The sequence below is a fragment of the Bombina bombina genome, chromosome 6, assembly GCF_027579735.1.
Source record: "Bombina bombina isolate aBomBom1 chromosome 6, aBomBom1.pri, whole genome shotgun sequence".
Taxonomy (NCBI): Eukaryota; Metazoa; Chordata; class Amphibia; order Anura; family Bombinatoridae; genus Bombina; species Bombina bombina.
The window spans coordinates 445,714,780-445,738,142 of NC_069504.1; the positions used below are offsets into that span (position 1 = coordinate 445,714,780).

General features: G+C 40.5%; 1 protein-coding gene across 1 annotated transcript in view; it reads right to left on the bottom strand.

The window, feature by feature from the left end:
- DDX46 (DEAD-box helicase 46) overlaps positions 1–23,363 on the bottom strand; it is a 377,912-nt gene that overhangs the window by 273,977 nt on the left and 80,572 nt on the right. The window contains exon 8 of the mRNA XM_053717210.1: positions 22,294–22,459. Within this exon, the coding sequence (XP_053573185.1) occupies positions 22,294–22,459 (166 nt within the window). The remainder of the gene's footprint in view (positions 1–22,293; positions 22,460–23,363) is intronic.

Consider the following 23,363-nt stretch of genomic DNA (forward strand, 5'->3'; position numbering starts at 1 on the left):
GAAATGATTGCACAGCAAATTTCAAGTCAATTAACCCCTTACTGCCCAAACCGGAGCAAATTAAAGCTGGCAACCGGTTAGCAAAACTATAGCACCATGCCACAGCCTCTGCTGTGGCCCTACCTTCCTTGGGGATTAGTTTTAATCGAAAATAAGCCTCTCTGAAGTCCTCAAGTAATCTCTGGACTCTTCACATGGAGCTGTCTGTAAAATCAACTGCGCAACTGAGGCGCTAATTTCAGGCCCCCTTCCTCTTCACTCTGGGGATGTGGGGCCTTCCCAAGCCAAAATAGGTGTCTAAATAGATGCCATGCAGAATAAACCTCAAAAAAGTGTTTCAAATGTAATATAAAAATAATCGATTGCCCCTTAACAGTGCTCCACCAGTGTTTGAGCCCTTTCAATAAGCCTTCCTTCTATACTAAGTCTCAGAATATGGCTTTACCTTTCCCACATGGGGATTCTTGTCAGTCTTCTAGCATTACTAAGTCTTGACTAGAAAAAATGACTGAAACATACCTCAAAGCAGTTAAGCCTGAAGTTTTCTGATGCTCAACAGTCCTGTGTGGGAACAGCAGTGGATTTTAGTTCCAACATGTTAAAATCATTTTCCTCTCAGCAGAAATCTTCATCACTTTCTGCCACAGAGTAAATAGAACAAACCGGCACTATTTTCAAATAAACTTTTGATTGAAGAAATAAAAACTACAAATCTAACACCACATTCACTTTACCCTCCCGTGGAGATGCTACTTGTTCAGAGCGGCAAAGAGAATGACTGGGGGGGCGGAGCCTGACGGGGGAGCTATATGGACAGCTCTGCTGTGTGCTCTCTTTGCCACTTCCTGTAGGGAATGAGAATATCCCACAAGTAAGGATGAATCCGTGGACTGGATACACCATGTAAGAGAAACATACGTAATCAATCACACTATGATGAGTGAATATGATCCCTAGCACTTTTCCCTACCGCAAGGGAAAAAAACAATGTATTAAATTCAAGGTAACTCCAAATGGAGTGAGAAAAGAAGCGCAGGGCACTGCATGTGAGCTATACATTTTTTGGGACACCTTAAAGGGACAGTCTAGGCCAAAATAAACTTTCATGATTCAGATAGAGCATGTAATTTTAAACAATTTTCCAATTTACTTTTATCACCAATTTTGCTCTTGTTCTCTTGGTATTCTTAGTTGAAAGCTTAACCTAGGAGGTTCATATGCTAATTTCTTAGACCTTGAAGGCCACCTCTTTTCAGAATGCATTTTAACAGTTTTTCACCACTAGAGGGTGTTAGTTCAGGTATTTCATATAGATAACACTGTGCTCGTGCACGTGAGGTTAAAAGTATATTATTATAACTGTGTTGGTTATGCAAAACTGGGGAATGGGTAATAAAGGGATTATTCTATCTTTTAAAACAATAAAAATTCTGGTGTAGACTGTCCCTTTAAGGAAAGTTTGTGGCATATCTTGACCCATTGTCAATAGGCTCTTAAGCAGCATGCGCCTTAGGAGGGAGTAGGTTCAGAACAAGGCTATCTTTATTAATTTAACATCTCTCAATAATGAGAAATAAAGACAGATTGGCAATGCCAGACAGGCATCCAAACCAAAAACAAGAGACCCCTCTTGCAGGGCCTCTTAGTCCATCCTGAGACACAAGGGATGAAACAAATAGACAGCTGGAATTTTTTAATAAAAAGAAAATGTATGCTTACCTGATAAATTTGTTTCTTCTTAGACACGATGAGTCCACGGATCATCTTCATTACTTATGGGATATTCACCTCCTGGTCAGCAGGAGGCGGCAAAGAGCACCTACAGCAGAGCTGTTAAATAGCTCCTCCCTTCCCTCCCAATCAGTCATTCGACCGAAGTTAGGAAGAGAAAGGAAAAGCCAAGGTGCAGAGGTGTCTGAAGTTTACAAAAATAACAACTTGTCTTAAAAAGAACAGGGCGGGCCGTGGACTCATCGTGTCTAAGAATCATCAAATTTATCAGGTAAGAATAAATTTTCTTTTTTTCTTAAAGACACAATGAGTCCACGGATCATCTTCATTACTTATGGGATCCAATACCCAAGCTACAGTACACTGAAGATACGGGAGGGACAAGACAGGATACCTAAACGGAAGGCACCACTGCATGAGAAACCTTTCTCCCAAAAGCAACCTCAGCCGAGGCAAAAGCATCAAATTTGTAAAACTTTGTAAAAGTGTGAAGAGAAGACCAAGATGCAGCCTTGCAAATCTGTTCCACAGAAGCTTCATTGTTGAATGCCCATGAGGAAGCAACAACCTTAGTGGAAAGAGCCGTAATCCTGTCAAGAGGCTGCTGCCCAGCAGTCTCGTATGCCAAACATATAATACTCTTCAGCCAAAAGGAAAGAGAGAAACAGCCGTAGCTTTCTGTCCCCTACGTTTGCCTGAAAATACCACAAAGAAAGACTGGCGAAAATCTTTAAACGCCTGTAAATAAAACTTCAAAGCACAAACTACATCCAAATTGTGTAAGAGCCTCTCCTTATCAGAAGGATCAGGACACAAGGAAGGTACAACAAATCTTCCGATTAGTGTTTCAACCGGAAACAACCTTGAGAAGAAATCCAAATTCCGTACGTAAGATGACCTTATCTGCTTGAAAAATAAGGTAAGGTACTCAAATTATAACGCTGAGAGCTCAGACACACAGAGCAGAATAAATCGCTACCAGAAATAAAACCTTCCAAGATAACAACTTGATTTCTAAGAAATGCATAGGTTCAAACGGACCCCCTTGAAGAACCTTGATTAAGACTCCATGGAGGAGTAACTGGTCTAAACACAGGCCTAATCCTGCTTAAGACCTGACAAAAAGACTGAACATCAGGGACATCAGCTAGACGCTTGTGTAACAGGATAGATAATGCTGAAATTTGACCCTTTAAGGAACTTTATAAGAATTTCTCCAATCCTTCCTGGAGAAAAGAAATTCTAGGAATCCCACTCTACTCCAGGAGTAGCCCTTGGATTCGCACCAAAAAAGGTATTTACGCCAAATCTTATGATAAATCTTGCTAGTGACAGGCTTACGAGCCTGAATCAAAGTCTATGACTGAGTCAGAAAAAAACCTTGCTTGGCTAGGATCAGCCGATCAATCTCCAAGCAGTTAGCTTCAGAGAATCTAAATTTGGATGATGGAAGATCCTGAATCAGAAGGTCCTTTCGAAACTGAAGCCTCCAAGGGGGTAGAGACTACATCTCTACCAGGTCTGCATACCAGATCCTGCGAAGCCAGGCTGGAGCAACTGAAACCCTTTCCTGTTTGATCCGGACAATCACTCAAGGAAGGAGAGCAAATGGAGTAAAAAGATGCTAGATAGAAGGACCAAGAGGCCGCCAGAGCATCTATCAAAGCCGCCTGAGGATCTCTGGATCTCGACCCGTACCTCAGAAGTTTGGCATTCTGTCTGGATGCCATGAGATCCAACTCCGGCTGACCCTATTTGAGGATCAGACTGGAGAACACATCCGGATAAAGACCCACTCCCCCGGTTGAAAGGTCTGTCTGCTCAGAAAATCTGCCTCCCAGAAGTCCACTCCTGGGGGAAAAAAATTGCCGACAGACCACAAGAACGGGTCTCCACTCACTGAATTATTTTGGAGACCTCTGTCATCACCAAGGAACTCCTTGTTCCTCCCCGATGATCGATGTAGGCAATTGACGTAATGTTGTCCGACTGGAACCTGGTAAACTGAACCGAAGTCAGTTGAGGCCAGGCCAGGCGAGCATTGTAGATCGCTCTTAGATCCAGAATGCTTATGGGTAAAAGACTCAGACCATGTCTGAGACCATATCCCCCAAGCCCTCAGGGAGTCCCAAACTACTCCGCACCCCAGAAGGCTGGCATCTGTTGTCACAATCTCCCAGGATGGTTCTGTGAAAAACATGTTCCCTGGGAGAGATGAGCTAGAGACAACCACCAACGAAGAGACTCCTTTGTCTCCCGTACCAATAGAAGACGAGGGGACAAGTCCAAATAATTTGTGAGCGAGCCCAACTGCAGAGCTCTGAGATGAAAGCAAGCAAACGGGACAATGTCCATTGCCGCTAACATCAGATCTATTAACTCCATGCACTGAGCCACTGAAGGGCGAGAAGATAATCTAACTTCCCGACATTTGTCAGAAAAAACTTCATAAACAGAGAATCTATGATGGTCCCTAGAAAGGTCACTCTTGTATGAGGAACTAAAGAGCTCTTTTCTAGATTCACCTTCCACCCGTGTGACCTTAGGAAAGTCACTTGAGTGATTTTGTTAGCTGAAAGAACGGCGCCTGAACTAGAATGTCGTCCAAATACATCAACACCGCAATGCCTTTTGAACAAAGTACTGCAAGCAGAGACCCCTGAACCTTTGTGAAGATTCTGGGAGCCGTGGCAAGACCGAAAAGGAAGAGCCACAAACTGGAAATGATTATCTGGAAAGGCAAACCTTAAGAACCTGTGATGATCCCTGTGAAACAGAACATGCATGCACGCATCCTTTAATCCTTAATTGATTCTCTTGGACCCAAGAAAGAACGAAAACAAAGTTTCCAACTGGAAGGATGGTCCACTAAGAAATTTGTGTGAAGAATGACTCTTGAATCTAAAAAGTGGTCTGAAGGTTCCCTCCTGTTTTGGGAACCACAACCTGATTGGGATATAAAACCCAGAACCTGTACCTGCATTGGAACTGGAACAATTATTCCCAGGTCTGAGAGGTCTCCTATGCCGTGTAAGAATGTCTCTCTGTGTCTGAACTACAGATAATCTTGAAAACAAAACCTGACTCAGGAGGGCTTTTGATCGAACCCAAGCCTGAGCAAGGACAGAAAGTCTGCCCCTTACAAGATCCGATCCCGGATCGGGAGCATGTGCTTTATGCTGTCCTGATTCAACATCAGGCTATGATTTTTTTTTTTTTTTTTTTTCGAAAGAGATTATTTCCCTTAAGCCAGCTACCAACAGGGACTTCTCCTTGTAAGGAATCACTAAAAGCTTAGACTTAGATCATATCTCCATAGAACAAGGCTCTAACCATAAAGCCGTGAGCTGGAACAGAGCAAACTATGCTCCCAGTTTGATAAGTCGAAGAATTTGAAATAAAGCAATTAGCCAATTTGAAAGCTTTAATCCTGTCCTGGATTTTATCCAGGTTAGTTTCTGATTTAGTAGCATCAGACAATGCATCAAGCCAATCCGCCATCGCACTAGTGACGGTAGACAAGTACACCCCTGGTTACCAGTGTAAGCCCTGGTGTACATCCCACTTGTAATCTTTGTCCATGGGACTTATCCTCTAAGGCAGCGGTTCCCAACCTGGGGTACGTGTACCCCTGGGGGTACTTGGCAGGCCGGTTGGGGGTACGCAAAAATATTGTTGGTAATGGCGGAAGATGCGGGGGTAGGGTCGGGGGACACTCTCAATGGGTCATCAACTAATAAGCATCGTGGAACTGTGGAAGGAAGGAGCATTTAGCCGGAAAGTGACAAATGAAGTCCTGGCCTGGCATATAGGCAGATGGGAGCCCCTGCACCTGAAATATGTGGACCGGGTGTGGATGACTCCGGTCCACATATTTATGATCACCCTGTGTCACCAGACAGCTTAGCCTCCTGCTCCACCCACCTCTGTCCCATGCACACAATTTTGACTGCAAGTGCTCAAATAGAAGCGGCACTGCAGCAGCATAGCTACGTGGGCACGTGTGATAGAGCCGTTGAGATTGCGAGTCACACAGGTGAGGCAGGTCTAAGTCAGTGCCGGTAAGTAAAGTACTGCTTCTAGTGCTTGCTTGATTCAGATTGCTTCACTTCCAACTAAAAACGTTCATAGTGGCTGGGTGGTTAATATCGATCTGATCTCACAAATTTAAATATTTATTTTTATGATCATTACACTTTGGACTCCCCCCCCAGGGCCTTGTTTAGGAGCAACCAGGCAGCTGCCAGGGGCCCCAGCCACACAGCAGGACTCCTGAGAATAAGATCTGAGCTTTAATCCTGTTGATACACGTACAGTCATATGCAATTCAGGTATAGCTTACACTCCCTATAAAAAAAGTGCTTCCTTTATTTTGAGGGATGGGTGGGGGTAATGAAGAGAGGGGGTACTCATAAATGAAAAGCCTAATCAAGGGGTACAGGAGAGAAAAAAGGTTGGGAACCGCTGCTCTAAGGGAATAGCAGTTCACTTATCTAAGCTGAAACTACTCCGCCCCCCTAGTAAAAGTTTGTCCAGCTTCCTTAGCCGAGTCGGTGATGGGAAACAGATTTGTAAACATAGGGAATGCCTCCATCCTTATAATTCACTGGAGCACTAGTATAGATTACACCGAAAATGTCATTACTGGACGGTACTATGCTGGGGACACCCAGGATAGATAACTCCTAAAGTAACAATTCCATCTGAGTCTGAGAATTCTCTCACAGATAATCCTAACGTATTTTCCTCCTTCAGTAACATGGAGGAACCATGAGGAATAGCAACTACAAAAATAATTCCTCTACTAATGTTTTCTACCTCGTGGGAAAAAAACATAACATATAACTCCGAGTGGAGTGTCAAAGGAAGCATGTGGGCCATACATTTTTGTGGACACTATAGGAGAAATTTGTGGCATAACTTGACTATCATCAACAGACTCCTCAACAGCAATCGCTTTAGAGGGAGTAGGTTCAGAAAAATATCTTAATAAAATTTACACATAAAAAAATGTTACTGTCTTTTAATCTTTAAAGTAACTTTATTGTTGTGTGCTTTTGTTCCATCCTAAGATAAAGGATGAACAAATAAACAGCTGAAATTCTTCAAAAAAAATTACACATACAAAATGTTACTGTCTCTTTAAATCATAAAACTAACCTTTTTGTGCGCTTTTGTACCATCCAAGTCACAAAGGATGGATTAACAAATAAACAGCTGAAATTCTTCAATAAATAATTTACACATACAAAAACAATTTATGTAATAACTTACCTGATAAATTAATTTCTTTCATATTGGCAAGAGTCCATGAGCTAGTGACGTATGGGATATACATTCCTACCAGGAGGGGCAAAGTTTCCCAAACCTCAAAATGCCTATAAATACACCCCTCACCACACCCACAATTCGGTTTAACGAATAGCCAAGAAGTGGGGTGATAAAGGAGCGAAAGCATCAAACAAGGGATTGGAATAATTGTGCTTTATACAAAAAAATCATAACCACCACAAAAAAAGGGTGGGCCTCATGGACTCTTGCCAATATGAAAGAAATTAATTTATCAGGTAAGTTCTTACATAAATTATGTTTTCATTCATGTAATTGGCAAGAGTCCATGAGCTAGTGACGTATGGGATAGCAGATACCCAAGTTGTGGAACTTCCACGCAAGAGTCACTAGAGAGGGAAGGATAAAATAACCCAAATCAAAAAGTTTTAATTTTATAATGAAAAAAACTGAAATTATAAGCAGAAGAATCAAACTGAAACCTGAAGTACTTTTCTACCAAAAACTGCTTCTGAAGAAGAAAAAACATCAACATGGTAGAATTTAGTAAAAGTATGCAAAGAAGACCAAGTTGCTGCTTTGCAAATCTGATCAACAGAAGCTTCATTTTTAAAAGCCCAGGAAGTAGAAACTGACCTAGTAGAATGAGCCGTAATCCTCTGAGGAGGGGGATTTACCCGACTCCACATAAGCATGATGAATCAAAAGCTTTAACAAAGACGCCAAAGAAATGGCAGAAGCCTTCTGACCTTTCCTAGAACCAGAAAAGATAACAAATAGACTAGAAGTCTTTCTGAAATCTTTAGTAGCTTTAACATAATATTTCAAAGCTCTTACTACATCTAAAGAATGTAAAGATCTCTCCAGAGAATTATTAGGATTAGGACATAATGAAGGGACAACAATTTCTCTACTAATGTTGTTAGAATTCACAACTTTAGGTAAAAATTTAAATGAAGTCCGCAAAACCGCCTTATATTGATGAAAAATCAGAAAGAGAGAATCACAAGAAAGAGCAGATAACTCAGAAACCCTTCTAGCAGAAGAGATGGCCAAAAGGAACAAGACTTTCAAAGAAAGTAATTTAATGTCCAGAGAATACATAGGCTCAAACGGAGGAGCCTGTAAAGCCCTCAAAACCAAATTAAGACTCCAAGGAGGAGAGATTGACTTAATGACAGGCTTGATACGAACCAAAGCCTGTACAAAACAATGAATATCAGGAAGATTTGCAATTTTTCTGTGAAAAAGAACAGAAAGAGCAGAGATTTGTCCTTTCAAGGAACTTGCAGACAAACCCTTCATGAAGAAACTGTAAAATTCTAGGAATGCTAAAAGAATGCCAAGAAAATCTATGAGAACACCAAGAAATGTAAGTCTTCCAAACTCTGTAATAAATCTATCTAGACACAGATTTACGAGCCTGTAACATAGTAATAATCACTGAGTCAGAGAAACCTCTATGACTAAGTATTAAGCGTTCAATCTCCATACCATCAAATTTAATTATTTGAGATCCTGATGGAAAAAAGGGCCTTGAGATAGGTCTGGCCTTAACGGTAGTGTCCAAGGTTGGCAACTGGCCATCAGAACGAGATCCGCATACCAAAACCTGTGTGGCCATGCTGGAGCCACCAGCAGTACAAACGAACGCTCCATTAGGATTTTGGAAATCACTTTTGGAAGAAGAACTAGAGGCGGAAAGATATAAGCAGGTTGATAAATCCAAGGAAGTGACAACGCATCCACCGCTTCCGCCTGAGGATCCCTGGATCTGGACAGATACCTGGGAAGTTTCTTGTTTAGATGAGAGGCCATCAGATCTATTTCTGGAAGTCCACAGATTTCAACAATCTGAAGAAATACCTCTGGATGAAGAGACCATTCGCCCGGATGTAACGCCTGGCGACTGAGATAATCCGCTTCCCAATTGTCTATACCTGGGATATGAACCGCAGAGATTAGACAGGAGCTGGATTCCCCCCATACAAGTATCCGAGATACTTCTTTCATAGCCTGAGGACTGTGAGTCCCACCTTGATGATTGACATACGCCACGGTTGTAACATTGTCTGTCTGAAAGCAAATAAATGATTCTCTCTTCAGAAGAGGCCAGAACTGAAGAGCTCTGAAAATCGCACGGAGTTCCAAAATGTTGATTGGTAAATCTCGCCTCCTGAGATTCCCAAACAGCTCCCCAACCTGAAAGACTTGCATCTGTTGAGATCACAGTCCATGTTGGACGAACCAAGGAGGCCCCTTGAACTAAACGATGGTGATCCAACCAACACGTCAGAGAAAATCGAACATTGGGATTTAAGGATATTAATTGTGATATCTTTGTATAATCCCTGCACCATTGGTTCAGCATACAAAGCTGGAGAGGTCTCATATGAAAATGAGCAAAGGGGATCGCGTCCGATGCAGCAGTCATGAGACCTAGAATTTCCATGCACAAAGCTACCGAAGGGAATGATTGAGACTGAAGGTTTCGACAAGCTGAAACCAATTTCAGACGTCTCTTTTCTGTTAGAGACAAAGTTATGAACACTGAATCTATTTGGAAACCCAAAAAGGTTACCCTTGTCTGAGGAATCAAGGAACTCTTTGGTAAATTGATCCTCCAACCATGTCTTTGAAGAAAAAACACAAGTTGATTCGTGTGAGATTCTGCAGAATGTAAAGACTGAGCAAGTACCAAGATATCGTCCAAATAAGGAAAAACCGCAATACCCTGCTCTCTGATTACAGAGAGAAGGGCACCGAGAACCTTTGAAAAGATCCTTGGAGCTGTTGCTAGGCCAAAAGGAAGAGCAACAAACTGGTAATGCTTGTCTAGAAAAGAGAATCTCAGGAACTGATAGTGGTCCAGATGAATTGGAATATGAAGATATGCATCCTGTAAGTCTATTGTGGACATATAATGCCCTTGCTGAACAAAAAGGCAGAATAGTCCTTATAGTCACCATTTTGAATGTTGGTATCCTTACATAACGATTCAATATTTTTAGATCCAGAACTGGTCTGAAAGAATTCTCTTTCTTTGGTACAATGAACAGATTTGAATAAAACCCCAGGCCCCGTTCCAGAACTGGAACTGGCACAATTACCCCAGCTGACTCCAGGTCTGAAACATTTCAGAAACGCCTGAGCCTTTACTGGGTTTACTGGAATGCGTGAGAGAAAAAAATCTTCTCACAGGCGGTCTTACCTTGAAACCTATTCTGTACCCTTGAGAAACAATGTTCTGAATCCAAAGATTTTGAATCGTATTGATCCTAACATCTTTGAAAAAACGTAACCTGCCCCCTTACCAGCTGTGCTGGAATGAGGGCCACACCTTCATGCGGACTTTGGAGCTGGTTTTGATTTTCTAAAAGGCTTGGATTTATTCCAGACTGGAGAAGGTTTCCAAACGGAAACTGTTCCTTTAGGGGAAGGGTCAGGCTTCTGTTCCTTATTCTGACGAAAGGAACGAAAACGATAAGCAGCCCTATATTTATCCTTAGATTTTCTATCCTGAGGCAAAATAACTCCCTTCCCCCCAGTAACAGTTGAAATTATAGAATCCATATTCTAAGCCATAAAGCTCTTCTAGCTAAAATAGCTAAAAGACATATACCTGACATCAATCCTAATGATATCAAAAATGGCATCACAAACAAAGTTATTAGCATGTTGAAGAAGTTTAACAATGCTATAAGAATTATGGTCTGACACTTGTTGCGCTAAAGCCTCCAACCAGAAGGTGGAAGCTGCAGCAACATCAGCCAAAGAAATAGCAGGTCTAAGAAGATTACCTTAACATAAATAAGCCTTCCTTAGAAAGGATTCAAGCTTCCTATCTAAAGGATCCTTAAAAGAAGTACTATCTGCCGTATGAATAGTAGTACGTTTAGCAAGAGTAGAGAAAGCCCCATCAACTTTGGGGATTTTTTCACAAAACTCTAATCTATCAGACGACAAAGGGTACAATTTCTAAAACCTTGGAGAAGGAGTAAATGAAATACCCAGATTATTCCATTCCCTAGAAATTACTTCTGAAATAGCATCAGGCACTGGAAAAACTTCTGAAATAACTACATGAGGTTTAAAAACCGAATTTAAACGCTTATTAGTTTTAATATCAAGAGGACTAGACTCCTCCATATCTAATGCAATCAACACTTCTTTAAGTAAAGAACGAATAAACTCCATCTTAAACAAATATGAAGATTTATCAGTGTCAAAATCTGAGGCAGAATCTTCTGAACCAGATAGATCCTCATCAGAGATAGATAAGTCAGATTGATGGTGGTCATTTAAAAATTCATCTGAAATATGAGAAGTTTTAAAAGACCTTTTTACGTTTACTAGAAGGAGGTATAACAGACAGAGCCTTTCCGAATAGAATAAGAAACAAATTCTTTTACATTAACAGGAACATCCTGAACATTAGATGTTGAAGGAACAACAACAGGTAATGGATTATTACTAATGGAAATATTATCCGCGTTTGATAGTTTATCATGACAACTAACACAAACTACAGCCGGATGAACAGTTACCAAAAGTTTACAACAAATGCACTTAGCTTTGGTAGAACCGACATCAGGCAGCGTCTTTCCAGAAGTAGATTCTGATCCAGGGTCAGGTAGTGACATCTTGCAATATGTAATAGAAAAAACAACATATAAAGCAAAATTATCAAATTCCTTAAATGACAGTTTCAGGAATGGGAAAAAATGCAAAACAAAACAAGCCTCTAGAAACCAGAAGCAACTAAAAAGTGAGACTGAAATGTGAAAAAAACTGGCGCCAAGTATGACGCCCACATTTTTTGGCGCCAAAAAACGTCTCAAACAAACACGAGTCAAAAATGACGCAACTACGTGAAAAGTTCCAGCATCAACTACGATGCCGGAAATGACGTCATTCTCACGCCAAAAAAGTCTCGCGCCAAAAATGGCGCAATAAATTCTAGCATTTTCTGCACCCGCGAGCCTAACAGCCCGCAATTTAGAAGAAAAAAAGTCAATTGAAAATTTTAAGGTAAGAAATTTTTTTAATTCATATGCATTTTCCCAAAACATGAAACTGACAGTCTGATAGAAGGAACACTGATTGACCTGAATCATGGCAAATATAAGTTTAAAACATATATTTAGAACTTTACATATAAAGTGCCAAACCATAGCTTAGAGTATCATAAATAAAATAAGACTTACTTACCCTAAGACACTCATCTACATATAGTAGATAGCCAAACCAGTACTGAAACGAGAATCAGTAGAGGTAATGGTATATAAGAGTATATTGTCAATCTGAAAAGGGAGGTAGGAGAAGAAATCTCTACGACCGATAACAGAGAACCTATGAAATAGATCCCCTAGAGGAAGACCATGGTATTCAAATAGGCAATACTCTCTTCACATCCCTCTGACATTCACTGCACTCTGAGAGGATAACCGGGCTTCAGCCTGCTGCAAAGCGCATATCAACGTAGAAATCTAGCACAAACTTACTTCACCACCTCCACGGGAGGCAAAGTTTGTAAAACTGAATTGTGGGTGTGGTGAGGGGTGTATTTATAGGCATTTTGAGGTTTAGGAAACTTTGCCCCTCCTGGTAGGAATGTATATCCCATAAGTCACTAGCTCATGGACTCTTGCCAATTACATGAAAGAAATGTTACCATTTCTTTAAATCATAAAACTAACCTTTTTGTGTGCTTTTGTACCCTCCAAGACATAAAGGATGGATTAACAAATAAACAGCAGAAAGACTGCAATAAATTCACACAAAGAACGTTACTGTCGCTTTAAATCCTAGAAGTAACTTTATTTATTGTGTGCTTTTCCATCCAAATTCACAATGGATGAATTAATTTTTTAAAATTTTAAACTGCAATCTTTTATTTTGGTATGCAGCAAACAAATAAACAGTGGCTAACAACGTTAACTAGTCCCTAAAAAAAAAACGTTATGTAGCCTTTCTAAATGAAGACATGACAGTCAGAAAAAAAAACAGATCCTGAGCGCGGTTGAAGCGCTACCCGGACCCACCTAGGCTAACAAAAATGCATAGCTAGTACATTTGTTGAGGCTCTCTACCCAGAAAAACGTTCTAACTCAAACATAAAAATTAGCTATCCCAAACAGATATCAGCCCTTCGTGGGCATGATAATCACACCCCAGGGACATTTTAAGAACGCCTTTTGCATAATAAAGAGCCATAGAAATATGCGTTGCTGAGAGGACAAAAGGGCGCCAAACGAAACCCCGCCCATCGTGGGCGTAATCTACAAACTCTCCCGGTCGCCATTATGTTTAGAAAGACACTACCGGGAGAGTTCTGAGCCTGGGGACAACGCACAACACCAGGGAAAGACAACAAATGTGCACAACATAAAACGACTCAAACACTGAACTGAGCCGGTCCATAAAAGCAATATTATAAGAGAATTAGCCCTCTCCTTAGCCACAGGGCATACCCCTCATGGAGCCCACTCAAATCAAGTGTCCCCCAAAGCCACTCTCCTGAGCCCCAGTGCTTGCTATAATCATGCTGTCAGAGAATCGTCCTAATGCAGTCTATAGGAGATATTTGTCCCAGTAAAGTGCTATACTTCCTCTGTCCTGAATCCTCTGTGTGCTTCAGGCCCAGAATAACACATACCTTTACATTCTGCCTGACAGCAGGGCAGCACAGCAGGTTTAGGAGGTCCTCTCCCTCCCATAGCCCTGTGGAAGATGAAACAGCCTGAGTTAATTTTGCTTGGGCTATAAGGATAAGGGCAGCATCACTGTATGGGAGGCGCAGTGAGAATTATGTCTCACAAGTTCCTATTGCTTTAAAGCCACCAATAGCTCTCCTGTAGAGACTGATATGGACTACGGCTACACCCTAGAACAAAGTAGCACTCTCTGGCACTACTTTAAAAATAATAAACTTTTGATTGAAGAATCTTTTCTAACACCTCACTTTGCCATCTCCTATCACTAACGTACGCAAAGAGAATGACTGGGTTGTGAGGGAAGGGAGGAGCTATTTAACAGCTCTGCTGTAGGTGCTCTTTGCCGCCTCCTGCTAACCAGGAGGTGAATATCCCATAAGTAATGAAGATGATCCGTGGACTCATCGTGTCTTTAAGAAGAAAATTAACACATAAAATGTTACGGTCTCTCTAAATTTAAAAGTAACTTTTTTATATTATAGATTACGGAAGAGAGATAATTTAGCACACAAATAACCTATCTACACCTCAGCTAATCCTGCTGAGGTGCCCATCATCATCCATTAGAGCCCATACAATCAACACTATTAGCTTAACTTGTACAAAAACAGATCCGGAGCGCAGCTGCAGCACTGACCGGACCCACACATGTGAAAACACCAAGGACTGTGCTAGAAAAAATACAAGCTCTACTTTCCGATATCGGAAATGCAGTAGAGAGTCTAACCCAGCCTGAAACATAGCTCCGCCCCTCGTGGGCATGATAACACTCAGGCTCCAGGTCCCTTTAAAGTAACATCTAGCTATAGCCAATTGTGCAGTACAAAAGGGCGCCAAACATAGCCCCGCCCTTCGTGGGCGTTACCACAATGATCTCCCGGTCGCCATTACTAGGTTTAGAAAATAGGCCATCGGGAGCTAACTGAACTGTTAACCATGGGGCAATTTGTGACACAGGTGTTATATAGTACACTCCTGTGACCCAACCAAACACCTCTCCTGAGTCCCTCTTTATCTGACTTGGCCCAAGTGAATAAAGTCCCCAGAGAAGGCACTTCTAGTCCCTCAGCCCCAGTGCCTGCTCACCACGTACTGTCACAGGATCCCCTTCCTTTATCTTTCTAGGAATTATGTCCCAAAAAGTCCTTCACTTCATCTGAGATTTCCATCACACCCAGAAAAAAAAAAGTTAGCACTTACCTTTAAATTCTGCTCGACAGCAGGGAAGCTCCCCAGGATTGACCAGCTATTTAACAGCTTTGCTGTGGTGCTCTTTGCCACCTCCTGCTGACCAGGAGGTGAATATCCCATTAGTAATTAAGATGATCCGTGGACTCATCGTGTCATTAAAAAGAAATTGCATGCTCTTTCTGAATCAAAGAAAGAAAATTGGGTTTAGTGTCCCTTTAAAGGGAAACAGATAGGGGGGGCGGAGCCTAGCAGCACACGGATGGATGTGTGAGAGCTGAGCTCCGGTATGTGATACAGCAAAATAGGTGAATAATGCCGTATAACTACACACCAAGAGGCTAACAAGGCAATGCGGTTGGTGGTACAGTTCCCGGCTACAATCCGGAGAGAAATTCTCTAAGAAAAAGTGAGGAAATCCGCCCGATAGCAACTTTGCAAGACACGCATATATGCAGCGGACGCCATCTTGGAGGCCATGCGCAGCTAACTATTATCTCTCTCGAAGTAGAAAAGGGAATGACTGTTGGTGGTTCTGATTCCACTGCTCGATACGACATCAAGATGCAAAATCCGTACAAGAGGTAACTGGGTTTAAAGGGCACACAAACCACAAGAGGGGGACACAAAAAATAATGGTGAAGCATTACAGAAAGAGCGCCAAGATACGCACATAAACATTTCTCAGGCTGGTGAGCTTAGTCTTTGATGAGCATTGAGTCTTATATTCTTGATTTTGCACACCATGGCTAGAATACCTCAATGAAAGGATTACAAACTGTGTAGATGCGATAGTGATGATATATAAAGCAAGCTGTAAGGACCACACACATCTGCAGAAAGTGAACTATCATTGAAATACCTGAACCGGAACACTGCTGGCAGCTATTGTAAATCTCACTGGTGTTTATGCAAAGGAGAACTAAGCCACAAATTTACCCACAATAAATGGGACGCTGTCTCTTGGCAGCAGCATCTGAGGGTACAAGAGATATATATATTCATCACTCTGCACAGAAACGAGCAAGGTTGCCTGCACTCCTGGCCTGATTCATAATGTCTACCAGAAGGTTTCAAAAAACTGACAAACTCAATAAGCTTACATCTATGGATACATTTCTTAGATCCAATGCAGCCCATAAACAGCTAGAAACTACCACAATGGAGGCAGAAGAGGATTCTGACTTAGAGTCTGAACAAAGCAAGCCTGCAGACGATCAAACACCGGTAACCAAAGCAGACCTCAGTATGCTGGTGTCAAAACAGGACATTGCATCAAATTTTGAAAAGCTCTGGGATAAAATTGATAGTCTACATACTACAGTGACTTCCAGTCTAACAGAAATCAAGAACGAAATGCTTGAAATGGGAAACAGGGTGGAAGCCCTAGAAAATGACAAGGAGGATATTGAGGAAAATGTAGCTGTTATGTCGCAAACAATCTCCCTCCAACAACAACAAATAGATGACCTCCAAGACAAAATGGAGGACATTGAAAATCGCACTAGGAGGTCGAACCTCCGGATAAAGGGTATACCGGAATCGATTGGACCAGCTGACCTTTTGTCTTATTTGCAAGGCCTCTTTAAAGCTATCACAGTGGCTACAGATGATACAGAATACCATATCGAAAGGGCCCACAGAGCACTCAGGGCCAGACCGCAGAAAGATATGCCACCAAGGGATGTGATCATCAAATTCCTCAGGTTTCTTGATAAAGAAAAAATCTTGAATGCATCTCGGAAGAACCCCACGTTTAAATACCAGGGGAACGTGGTGCAATTCTTTCAGGATCTATGTGTGAAAACACTACAACGACGAAGCACACTTCGACCATTAACCTCATTGCTCAGAAAACGCCAGATCACATATCGCTGGGGTTTTCCATTTGCCCTTAACATACTTAAAGATGGTAAGATAACTTCAATCAAGACAATACAGGAGATTCCTGGGGCTTGTAGGACCCTAGGTATCGAAGCACCGGACATACCGCCTGACCCCGATCTCGGGGAGAAGAGAGGGACACAAATCTTAACACATCCTCTCAAGAGATCCAGTTGGATTAAAGTGAATAATAAACGATCCAAGACATGATTCCTTATCTGACTGGAACTTTATTGGTGGCAGATCGAATTTAGGAGATTGGTGAGACTCTTTTCTAAAACACTATCAGAGATGTATTTTGAAAATTATATGCAATATACTTAGACTGTCGTGGATGGTGAGCTGAAACCACTAGAACTTATTTTGTATACACAGATTATTTTGTTAACCTAACACTGCTCTTCAATTTTATTATTCTTCATCCACTACCACCTATGGTAAACAAGGGTAATAGTATGAGCTACAAAGTATCACTGGTTATATGTTATATCAATGCAAATTAGGGAAATTTTGTATTGTTATTTCTGTTTTTTATTACAGGATTATGTAAGTTTTGTTATGTTATTTAATTGGTTTGTTTTGTGCCAAGTCAACTGCATCTTCGTTAACACCTTTTTGGGGCGCTACACCGAGGTTAAAAATACAGGGACTGTAGGAATAGACGTACAGAATAGCACAGAATCTGACACTTCAGGTTACCTAAATAACGAAAAGAGATGGTTATATACTGATGTATGCATTATTTTACTGAAATATTGGTATGGCTGAAAAACTACACTTTCCTGGAGTAAACTTGATTTCACATAATGTGAGAGGCCTTAATTCAGACATAAAAAGGAGGACTGCACTAACACAATATAGAAAGCTTAAAGCAAATATTTTATTCTTACAGGAAACTCACTTTCTGAAAACACAAATACCCAAATATTGGTCCAAAGAATATTCGCAACACTTTCATTCCACCGCTAACACTAAAACTAGGGGAGTCTCTATACTGATTCATTCATCCTTGGGTTTTGAACACAAAGACACAGTAAAAGATAGTGAGGGCCGCTATCTAATAGTGAGGGGGAATATACAGGGGACTGAAGTACTCCTATGCAATATCTATGCACCCAATGAGCAACAAGAACCATTCTTTAGATGTATAACTAATTTGCTTACCAACTGGTCCAGATCGAGAATCATATTGGCGGGGGATTTCAATATAGACCTTGTAGCACTAGGGAGGGCGACGACAGGGAACATTTCAAAAAAGAAAATAAGACAACAAAGCATAGCTAGGAAGGTTGGTGAACTATTCCGGCCACACGGGTTACAAGATACATGGGTCACACTATACGGCGATACTACTGACACAACTTATTACTCCTCAGCGCATAAATGCTACACGAAAATTGATTATGTTTTCACAAGTCAAATATTGCAACCTACATTACGTGAGGCACATATACACACTTGTGTTTGGTCGGACCATTCTATTACACAGCTTCTCCTGGGATCCCTTATGGAACCAAACAGAACCAAAACATGGACTTTCGACCCGACCTGCCTGAAACACCCTACCACAAAAGACAGATTACTAAAAGACATGAGTGACTACTGGAGAATCAATACAGACTCCACAACAAACCCTACCTCGGTGTGGGCAGCCCACAAATCAGTTTTCAGAGGACTATTAATAAAAGAAAAAACAAATTACAAAAAACAAGCTAACATTCGCTATCTGCAGCTCCAGCAAGACATTAATCTTTTAGAAAAGGAACATAAACAGACTGGCTCCCAAAATATATTGAACTCCCTAAACCAAAAGAAGGCAGATCTACTAACATTATTAAACGACAATTCTATTAGGGCAGCCCAAAGACTTAAAGCTAATTATTTTATCTATGCAAATAAGCCTGATAGGTATTTAGCTAAAAAAATTAGAGAGGAGTACCAGTCAATGTCCATTCCACATATACAGAACACATCAGGCAATATCACATCTCACCCACAAGAAATTGTGAACACTTTTGCAGATTACTATAAAAAGCTATATGATGGGGAGAAAGTCCAACACAACACCCAAACGCAGACTATTCTCAAGAGGTTTTTGAACTCTGCGAAGCTACCACAATTAACTGAGGAAGACCGAGACCAGTTAAACTCAGCTGTTACACATGCTGAAGTGGTATTGGCCATAAAGGAGCTCAAACCAGGCAAAGCCCCGGGACTGGATGGATTCCCGGGGGAATACTATAGGCTTTTTAAACAGCTATTGACCCCCCACATAGTTAAATTTGCCAACCATGTACTGGAGGGCCAACCTATACCCGCTGACCTCCTACAAGCCAAGATAATTGTAATTCCCAAAAAAGGTAGAAATGCTTCGCTGTGTTCAAACTATAGACCCATATCTTTAATAAACCAGGATATGAAAATCTTGACCAAAATACTTGCCAATCGCCTGAAACACATCTTACCCTCTATCATACATCCAGATCAGGTTGGCTTTGTAAAAAATAGAGAGGCTCCAGACAATATCAGACGAATGATTACGGTTATAGACTACTTACAACGCGAGCGGACGCCTTCTCTGATCCTGTCATTGGATGCGGAGAAGGCGTTCGATAGAGTGGACTGGGTATACATGAACACGGTGCTGATAAAGATGGGATTTACGGGATCTTTCATGAAAGCAATGAAAAGCTTATATTCAACACCAACAGCATATATCAGAGCAATAGGACACCAATCTGCAACTTTTAAAATTCTCAATGGCACAAGACAGGGTTGCCCACTTTCACCCCTCCTTTTTGCGCTCTGCATCGAGCCATTAGCTGCAAACATAAGAAATTCCCCAATCATTACTGGCTTGCAAATACAGCAGTCCCAGCACAAAATCGCACTATTTGCGGACGATGTGCTGCTGACAGTAACAAAACCACTCATTTCTCTCCCTCACATATATGACATCATACAACAATTTTCGGACGTTTCGGGATACAAATTAAATCTAGACAAATGCGAAGCACTCCCATTAAACTTACCAAAGCAGACCATCAAACTGATTGAAACAAATTTTGATTTTGACTGGGTGAAAAGTGATTTGAAATATTTGGGGATAAAACTAACGACACACTCTTCTCACCTATATAAAGCTAACTATATACCCATGTTTAAGTCGATTAGAGCTGATTTGCAGAAATGGAAGAGTTATAACTTCTCCTGGTTTGGGAGGCTTTCGTCAATTAAGATGACGGTACTCCCGAGACTCCTGTATTTGTTCCGTACCTTACCCATAAGCATAGATAAATCTGACCTGAAAGCTCTTCAAACAGACCTTCATAAATATCTTAGAGGGTCTAGACACGCAAGGATACCTCATGACACACTCACTAGACATAGACAGTTGGGGGGAGTGGGACTCCCAAATCTAAGGGACTATTACTCGGCAGCTAGACTGGCCCAAAACTCTCTCTTAGGGAGAAGACAGGAGGACATACTATGGCCTAAATTAGAAGCACTCGTAGGGGGCTATGATGACCCAGGAGATATACTATGGGGTAAAAATACTGTTGAGAGACTTAAGATTTCTCAGAACCTAATCACCAAGACGACGATCAAACAACTAGAAATATACAACAAACAATATGCATTTTTACCGGCTAATTCTTTAATAAGACCCATAAAATATATAGTTTCCAGAGAATCTAGTCGCCTCATAGATAAATGGGCACACAAAGATTTATATAGAATAGCAGACTTCTTGGTCAACAAGAAAATTATAACGTATCAACAGCTTCAAGATAAACTTGGAATGATACGCCTTCCCTGGTTTTTATACTTACAGATAGCTTCGGCTGTTACATCATATCTTAGGTTTGGAATAGAGTCCAAAGGCACAACCATCTTTGAGAGGTTGTGCAGTGCGGAGTTTAGACAGAAAAGTGCGGTATCACATTTATATTTACACATCCAAAAATCACACACAACAACAAAATCTCCTGTCATTCTTCGGTGGGAAGCGGACTTAGAGAGAACATTTGACTTAACAACATGGAACCAGATTTTTTTAAACTCAGCTAGAGGCTTATTGGGAGCGGATCTGAGGGAAAACAATATAAAGACAACTTTTCGCTGGTATTTGACCCCTCTAAAAACAGCGCACATGGTTAAGGGAGGCACCACACAGTGTTATAGAGGTTGCACGCAATTAGGTACATATTTTCATATGTGGTGGGAATGCCCAAATGTTCAGAGGGTTTGGCTAGACCTGTCCAAGATGTTAACCACCATATTAGAGGAGCAAGTTATATTGACACCTATGCAGGCACTATTGAACGTCGATGATTTGAGGTTTAACACACCAATAAATAAGTTAATTAGAATCTTATGTACAGTGACCCGCACAGCTATAGCAAAACACTGGAAACTAGGAGTGCCAGAAAGGGGGGAGATACTTGGAAGGATTAGAAACATGTTTGACATGTGTCAGACAGCTGCTTACATACAGGATACAGTTGAAGTCTTCAACCAAGTTTGGTTCTATTGGATTCTAAATGAGAAGCAAATATAAGGACGAGATAACAGGAGAGACAGAAGGAGACAAAGATATGAGTATAGGAGAAGATGGGAGGGATTGGAAGGTGCGCTCTGAGGGTTCATAAGGTACGATGATTTGTTAAGAAACGTTTATTGTTCATTTATTAATATGATTTATGCAGTTGACTGGCATAGGGGTTACATTAGTTAAATATGTTGATTGTTATATATGTTTAGATACAGAAAATTAAATAAATAATTGTTGGCTTCAATAGGAGCTATGATTGACGACACATGGTAAAGAGTGACTAACAGAACTCATTAAAAAGGAGGAAGCGGTGGACCATTAGAATCTGTTAAATGGCTTACATTTGTTTGAAATTTGTCAACTGTTTTTTTTTTTTTTTCCACCGAACTGACCCATGTATTGTTCACACTGTACAACAATAATAAAAATTATTTCAATCTAAAGGGAAACAGATATAGCATTGAAAAGAGATGGTAGATTCTATAGTTTCAAAAAAACGCTAGGATTTACCAACAGTAAAAATAAAGGTGACCTTCATTCACGAATGTAAAAAAAAAAAAAAACTGTGTAGATGGTATCTTTATTTTGCCGCTGTTTCACTGCTAGCATAAGTGGCTCTGGCAGCCCGCAGCAAAAGTTTGTCAATGAGGTGACATTTCCGTTCTAGAATCTCAAAACAACCAATTGTATGGATACATGTCCTGATTGCATATCACCAATAGACTACTGTTATAATAAAAGATTCTTCCTTTCACAGTCATTCTGCTATTACAAGTGTTATATACCATTATATTTGGTTCCAGCACAGCGTGGCAAGGTATTGCGCATAGTTTGTGCTTGTGCAGTGGTCATAAATAAAACATTTAAAAAAAATATTAGGCCTGTACACTCTAAAAGCAAACATGAAACAAATGCGTGTAATAAATTTACCATCTGGAGTCATTTTGGCCAACTCCGGTACTTCAACGTAAAAGTTTTTTCTGTAGGACTCATATTCAATCTTCCCATGGTCAACAGGATCCAACAATTTACGCTGTTTAGTCTGAAAACCTGTCAGAGCAGTCTGAAGATCTACCTCCTCTTCTTCTGATGAATACTGTAGATAAGCAACAAAATGCTCAAAGTGAATTCTGCTAAAGAATAACGTCAACCTACACTAAGCACATTAAGCAATGGCTTTACAGCCAGGCATCTTGAGTATATACAAATCTACACCAGAAGAATACACACAATTTGCTAATTTAGAAACCATTCAAACTTAAAACATTGGTTGCACTGTGTCACACAGAACTGTAATAACATTGTGAGAATCCTTCTGTAATTTCCTTTTTCTCATCACAGGACAGAAAATTCTGTGGCGTTATGGTAAGAGATATAGAGCTAATTCTTAGTGAAACAGAATTACCAACAGAACATAATGTGCCCAGTATCTGTTGTTTAAAAAGAAAAAAAAAATGAAAAGAAAAAAAAAAAAGGGTTAGTGATATTTTAGATGGTGTTTAAAGGGACACTCAAGTCAAAATTAAAATTTCACGATTCAGATACAGCACATCATTTTAACCCCTTAGTGACCACAGCACTTTTCAATGTTCTTACCATTTGGGACCAGGGTGGGATCTGTGGTGTTTGTTTAGCTGTAATTTTCTTACTCATTTACTGTACCCACATATTATATACTGTTTCTCGCCATTAAATAGAGTTTCTAAAGATACCATTATTTTCATCATATCTTATAAATTTACTATAAAAAAATATATAAAATATGATGAAAAATGGTAACACACTTTTTCTAACTTTGACCCCCAAAATCTGTTACATCTACAACCACCAAAAAACACCCATGCTAAATAGTTTCAAAATGTTGTCCTGAGTTTAGAAATACCCAATGTTTACATGTTCTTTGCAAGTTATAGGGCAATAAGTACAAGCAGCACTTTGCTATTTCCAAAGCATTTTTTTTCACAATTAGCGATAGTTACATTGTAACACTGATATATGTC